General features: G+C 45.0%; 2 protein-coding genes across 2 annotated transcripts in view; one reads left to right on the forward strand and one right to left on the reverse strand.

Moving 5' to 3' along the window:
- LOC106814443 (bifunctional purine biosynthesis protein PURH-like) overlaps nt 1–1,926 on the reverse strand; it is a 16,459-nt gene extending 14,533 nt beyond the window's left edge. Inside the window, exons 1-2 of the mRNA XM_014818761.1 lie at nt 1,889–1,926; nt 1,640–1,766 (exon numbers count right to left, since the gene is read on the reverse strand). Coding sequence (XP_014674247.1) covers nt 1,640–1,766; nt 1,889–1,922 — 161 coding nt within the window. The 5' untranslated portion in view covers nt 1,923–1,926. The remainder of the gene's footprint in view (nt 1–1,639; nt 1,767–1,888) is intronic.
- Nucleotides 1,927–2,162: 236 nt separating this feature from the next.
- Nucleotides 2,163–6,841, forward strand: part of LOC106814444 (origin recognition complex subunit 2-like) — a 13,860-nt gene continuing 9,181 nt past the window's right edge. The window contains exon 1 of the mRNA XM_014818762.1: nt 2,163–2,265. Within this exon, the coding sequence (XP_014674248.1) occupies nt 2,163–2,265 (103 nt within the window). The remainder of the gene's footprint in view (nt 2,266–6,841) is intronic.

A 6,841-nucleotide genomic window follows, 5' to 3' on the forward strand; every position in this document is an offset into this window, starting at 1 on the left:
ATATCTACATGCGTGTACATGTTGTTGCCATATGTTATTTAGCATATATATCAATATATATCATATATATATATACATATATATATAATATATATATATATATATATACAGTGGAACCCTGTATATACCCTGTGGTAGCCATGTACATATAACTCCGATATGGATCCCAACCATCGCGTTATAATGGGGCTACACTGTATATAATATCAAGAGCGTATAAAGAAGGTTATCTGCTTCTTTATCTGCTCTTGATAATATATACATACAAAACGTGACTAATCACCCAACGTTCGGTGAGGGGTAGGACGTGGCGCCGGTGAGTGTAGGACCTGTGCTGCCACCTGGTGGCGGTGTCATGCCGTAACGCCAGTGGCAGCTGGGAAAACATCGGCGGCTGTACTCGCGCACGGAAGTAGTCCGAGATGGCCGCATCGTACTTCCGCGTCTGGCCGGAAGGCCTGCCCGACACACACAGACACGGCGTCACATACACGCATGACACACACGACACGCACGCGAGCATGCACGCACGCGCCGCAAGACACCGCGTTCAGCATACCCGCGCACGCAGACACCCGGCCTCACAACGCACGCACGCAACACGCGTATGAGTGGCACACTACGCACGCACGCACGCAGACACCGGTCACATACGCACGCACGCACGCACGCATCGCACGCAGACACGGTCACATACGCCACGCCACGCAGGGACAACGGGTCACATACGCACGCACGCCGCAGACCACCGGTCACAATACGCACTGTAGCGCTATGTTAATTAGGGGCACAGTTATAGAGCGGAAGGGAAATATGATCAAGGTCAAGGTAAAGGTCAAATATAGGTCGTAGTGACCTGGTTTTGGTAGCGCTAGGTCAATTAGGGACCGAGTTAAAGAGCGGAAGAAAAATATGATCAAGGTCAAGGTAAAGGTCAAATAAAGGTCGCAGTGACCTGGTTTTGGTATGCTGCGCACCTTCTCCCCAAGATGTGTAAGTATACCAAGTTTGGTAGTGCTAGGTCAATTAGGGGCCAAGTTATAGAGCAGAAGGGAAATATGATCAAGGTCAATGTAAATGTCAAATAAAGGTCGCAGTGACCTGGTTTTAGTACGCAGCCCACCTTCTCCCCTAGATGTGTAAGTAGACCAAGTTTGGTCACGCTAGGTCAATTAGGGGTCGAGTTATAGAGCGGAAGGGAAAATCTCTGCTTCGGACCGAGCGGCGGCGGCGGCTCTACAGACCTGAAACCATAGTATCCCTGCCGACTTCGTCGCGGGAGATACAATTAACCCGGGTTAACCCAAAAACCGTTCGTTTATCTTCCCTAACCCAGATGCGTTCGATTTCTTACCCAGGTTAACCCAGGTGGCTCTGGGGAAGCAAATCGAACGCAGTATAAATAGTGCACACTGAAGTCTATATGCTACCCACTCACATACAATACATCATTACAATTTACATCATACATACATTACATCATTACACCGAACACGTACTGAAGACGGTTCTTTTTCATGGATGATGGAGTCTGGAGAAAAAATCTGATAAATCATAAACACGGAACACGGAACAAGGAATATAAACTCGGCTTCAACTTAGTAAGAATTTTTCAATTGTCAAATAAGTATGGACATACTTAACAGGGAGTCCAGCTTCTCTAATAGCACGAGCAGTTCCTCCAGATGCCACCAGTTGGAAGCCAATATCATGAAGCTGTTTAGCAAAGGTCGTCAGACCTTGCTTGTTTGATACGCTAAGCACCGCTATTAGGAGAAATCGAAAACCAATTACAGATTGAGAAATGATGCGCAGATGCTAGATATGTAATTGAATGAAGTTGTAATGAACGCAAAACACATATTATTTACTGAAAATGACATAATACCAAGTTCTGAACTTTCCGCCATGATGCCAAACATGCGAATGAGAGTGGAGCTCAGTGTGGTAGGCGATTTTATCAACCAGGATTTTATTTGCTGGAATCTTGGTCCATTTAAACAAATTAACAACTGAAAAATACAATGAGACAAAAAAAGAGGTTAACGAAGAACATTTAAAATTAATTAAAATAAGAAAAAAAAGCTTAAAATGCTTAAAACAATAAAAAGCGCTATTCAGTGAGCTGAGTAATAAGAAAAATATCAGCATGACGTCATAAAATGGCGGCCTCTACGAATCCAAAGACTTCAATAGTAACTTTACAATTTGTCGGTAAAGAAAATATTGCAGAACATATCATCAATATAACTGAGCGGAAAGCAAGTATGTATCCGTATGACTATGAGTGTCGTTAATGTTACCCGCGACAATTGTCGCCGCTGCTGTGGTAAAATTCGTAGCTAGTTGACAGTTGACGTTCAACATCGGAGACTGGAGTCGAGTTGTGTCACTAGCTAGTTGAAGCGCTTTCGTGGCCCAGTGGTTAGGCCACGTATACTGTCGCTCATATAGGGTCTATGTCCCCCAGGGTACTGCCGGAACTAGCTCTAGTACTATAGCCCGCGTTCGATTAACTGCCGCAGGGTTATAGGACCAGCCATTACGAATGCTCGGGACCAACTTAAGGCCAAGACAGTCACACACTGCAGCGACAGCGACCGACCGTAACGACAAACGACTTTTAAGAAAATTAGAAACTATTGTTTCCTATGAGTCATTGCACACACACGCGACAACGACCGGCTACAACCTCGACGACAAAAATATTTAGGAACGTTTCTATTTTCCAGCGACAGTCGCCAGCGACACATTACAAATAGCCAATCGCAGCCGTTTCCATCGGCACGTGACATTACGATTACGTCCTAAATAACCCATAATGCTAGCTAAGATGTAGACTGGTCTCCGGCGCTAAACTCGCGATGCATGTCACAACAATGAGGCCGCGAACCAGTCTAACCAAAGCGTGCAAGCTGTGGCATGCTAGACACAGTACGTACAGTACATGATAATTTGCTGCGTATATTTTACTTTATTATCTTATCAGATTATCCTTATGCCTAGAGAGTTTTTGCAGCCTGTTATTTAAAAGTGCAGCAGCATGAGTTTGAACCGGTTGTTCATGTGATGATGTGTACCACTGTGGCGAGTGCTGGGTGAACTTTGACATAACGTCGGTCGCTGTCGCTGCAGTGTGTTTGCGCCAGTCGCCGCGATCTTTGTTGTTAGCTCATCTGACATAGTCAGATGCAGCTTGTAAAATCGCATGATCGTCCGTCCGTCCGTCCGAGCGTCCGTCCGTCAACAGGTGGGCACAAATCTTAACCGCTCGACGTACGGTCACGATATTCGGGACGTGGGGGATAATCCGAAAACGAGTTGGGATGTCGAAGCTGGGGGTCAAAGGTCAAAGGTCAAGAGGTGTAAAAGAAGGGGGAACATTCCTCCTTAACTTAAGGTATAGGGACGAAATGCAGAATTGGCGGCACAAATCTAAACGATCGACCCTAAAGGCTCGTGATAGTCGCGGTGTATAGCATCATGGTAGGGAAAGCCATCGACTGTGCGAATTGGAGGTCACAGGTCAAAGGTCAATGCCACAGGGCAGATTTAGGCATTTTCTGAGGACGTGGTGTGACGGAGCGATTGGAAAAACTTTTTGTTTCAGGCGGTGACCTAGCATTTTTATGGCTTTATTGAAAGGACCATGAAATATGCTTTCCACTGACATGCGAAGAGTAAGTGTCGGATAACCTTTTGACCTCAAGAGGAGGGTTAAACATTGATTGGTTGACTGTTAACAAAGGACTAGAACTGCTTTTGCTATTATTAGAGCCCATACCTTTTTCAATGTGAGCTACAGTTGCACAGTTTTAATTGCAAAGGCAAATGTTTGTTGAAACAAGCTTTACGCTCCTTTAATCATATGATTTCTAAAAGCAGTCTGTCTATAGCACCCTGCCCCTGGGCCTGAGGGCTGAATGATGAATCAGTGAATGCTGCCATGAGGCAAAAACACAGGCAGCCATGGCTGGCACGCTTCTAATGACATAATTGTTGCCTGCCAACCTGCAATGCACCTGTTACTCAGGCTGAGCCAAAAATATACACCTGCCTGAATATACTTACTTGGATTTTAGGCCTGTACCTACTGTAGGATTTCAGGAACGATGCATCTTTGATTATTGATTACACTTGCACGGCGCCATCTCGCGCAACTATAGCCTAGTTTAAATTAGATTTTTATTCTCATGTAACTTTGTTAAACGAATAAATAATAACTAGTACCATATAAATTATAATATTTACTTTTCACTTTTGAATCTTAACATATATCATGTAGCTATGGCCGTGCGTATCCATTTCACCAAGTTGTGGCGAACATAAGCTGTTACCATAGAAATATTAGAGACACTATATATTATGATTTCTATGACTGTTACACTCAGGGGGCATAGGAAGAAAGCATTATTGAGGGGACAGTAAAGGCATCATCGCTGGGTTTTAATTTTTTAGCTCATCTTGACATAGTCAGAATGCAGCTTGTAGATCGCATGATCGTCCGTACGCGTCCGTGCCGTCGGAGTCCGTCGTCCGTTCTCGTCCGTCGTCAACAGTTGGGCACAAATCTAAACGGCTCGACGTACGGTCACGATATTCGGACGTGGGGGGGGTAATCCGAAAACAGTTGGGATATCGAAGCTGGGGTCAAAGGTCAAAGTCAAGAGTGTAAAAGAAGGGGAACATTCACTCCTTAAACTTAAGTATAGGGAGAAATGCAGAATTGCGGCACAAATCTAAATGGCTCGACCTAGGCTCGTGATAGATTGGTGTATAGCATCATGTAGGAAAAGCCATCACTGTGCCGAATTGGAGGTCACAGGGTCAAAGGTCAATGGCACAGGGGCAGATTTTAGACATTTTCTGAGGACAGATGGTCTGACGGAGCGATTGGAAACACTTTTTTGTTTCAGCAGTGACCTAGCATTTTTATGGGCATTATTGAAAGGACCATGAAATCTACTTTCTGCTGACATGCGAAGAGTAAGTGTCAGATAACCTTTTTGACCCTCAGAGGAGGTTAACATGGATTTCTTGACTGGTCTGTTAGAAGAATTTGACTGCCGGGTTTGCTAGTAAGAATCTATACATGCCTGGATGTATGAGGCTACAATGTCAAAGTGAAATTTCAAAGCTAAATTTGGTTAAAGAGAGTTTATGCTTCTTAAATCGTATAATTTCTATGGCATTCTGTACTGGTCAGTATGTTACATGTACCGTATGCCACTGCCAGTGGCTACTGCCAGTGCATGTGTTTGGTGGTACTGTGTATTTTGCCTGCGTTAATTGGTTACAGGTGGCAGCTCTCTATTGCAGCTGTAGGCTTGCGTGAGGTAAATGGATGAGTGCTTACCTATTCTGTCTTGCAAATAGTTGTTGCTACTACAGACGGATGGGAGCTTCCATCTTTAATCTGAGACACTTAAACGTAGCGCGCCATCTGTGCAACTTTCATAACGATCCAACGAACATTCCTTGAGAAGGTTCCTGATACGAATCCCTGTGCATTCACTGTTTCGGCCGTGTATGTGAAGCACGTTTGGGACTAACACGGGTTTACTAGAATCCGCACCACTCCACCACAGAGTCACGCGCAGTAGACGTGAAGATGGAGCGATTGTCGCTCCGGCGGCACTTGTTGTTTATATAATTAAAGAGAGAGAGAGAAAGTCTAAGATAAAGAGAGAGAGAGAGTAGTAAATTGAGACGGGGACAGGAAAACGGCTGATACGGTGCTGGTATGCGAGCGGGGGAAAACGCGGGCGGGTACAATTAGGTCGTTGCGAGATGGTGTGCAAGGAGGTGGAGGCAGGGGGAGGGAGGTCGAGGGCAGGGGGAGGGAGATGGGAGCTAAGGGGTGGAAGTGAAGGCAAGAGGAGTGAAGGTGGGAGGCAGGCTGGAGGGAGGTGGGACGCAGTTGGGGAGGGAGGTAGGAGAGAAGGACTCCCGCCTCCTCTATTAAATTGGGAGATCCATGCTCATATGTTGAAATCTTTTATGATAGATAAAATAGATAGCTGTGAATCTATGACACAAATTCGAAGTGAAAGGCAAGTATCATTTATAAAATAACCAAAATCGCTGGGGGAGATAGTTGAGCGTGTCTAACAATGATGTGTACGCAACTGCGTATCTGCATATCTGCGCTACAAAATGTGTCACTACGCACGACTGAAATTGTACGTTCATAACCCGTAGCAACAGACCCCAAGTGAGCCCAGACGCTCTGCGGCTCTTGTTTGTTGTTACCCTCCGGTCGGTCGCTGTTGCTGCCAGTGTCTTTGCCTTTACTCCAGCCAGTCAGCGGGAACTATGTATTTCCGCACGGTGGAGGGGTGGGCGGGTTTGTGTTTGGTTGTGGACAAAAACATTGTTGTTGTCAAGTAACAAATTAATAATAGTAATTTGTTCATCTTTCATGACAAAACTAATATTACATCTTTTTTGATCGCTTAAAGCGCGCACCAATGCGCATCTAAACGCATATTTCTTCAGTCTAGACTAGCAAATACTTCGTGTCGTGCATAATCATACTACCTTATGCGCAAAACTAAACTTAGCTCTCTAGCTCATCGTTGACTGCGGCGTTCCGCAACAAGAAAAGAGGTGGGAAATCAGGTAATCAGGCGGCCAACGCTAAATTGTTTCAAACACCAATAACATCGAAGTGGTGAACGTGACGTCAACGAACTGTTTTTATATCTTTGCTGCGGGGCCCAGTAACGCAGCTGTACCGGCACCCGCTGCACGGATTCAGCCTTGAGATTGGGAACTGTCAACAACATCGGAGTTATTTGTTCAAATACGCTTTTATAAGACAACTGCGCAGTGAAATTTA

Source organism: Priapulus caudatus, unplaced genomic scaffold (assembly GCF_000485595.1).
Source record: "Priapulus caudatus unplaced genomic scaffold, Priapulus_caudatus-5.0.1 Scaffold926, whole genome shotgun sequence".
Taxonomy (NCBI): Eukaryota; Metazoa; Priapulida; class Priapulimorpha; order Priapulimorphida; family Priapulidae; genus Priapulus; species Priapulus caudatus.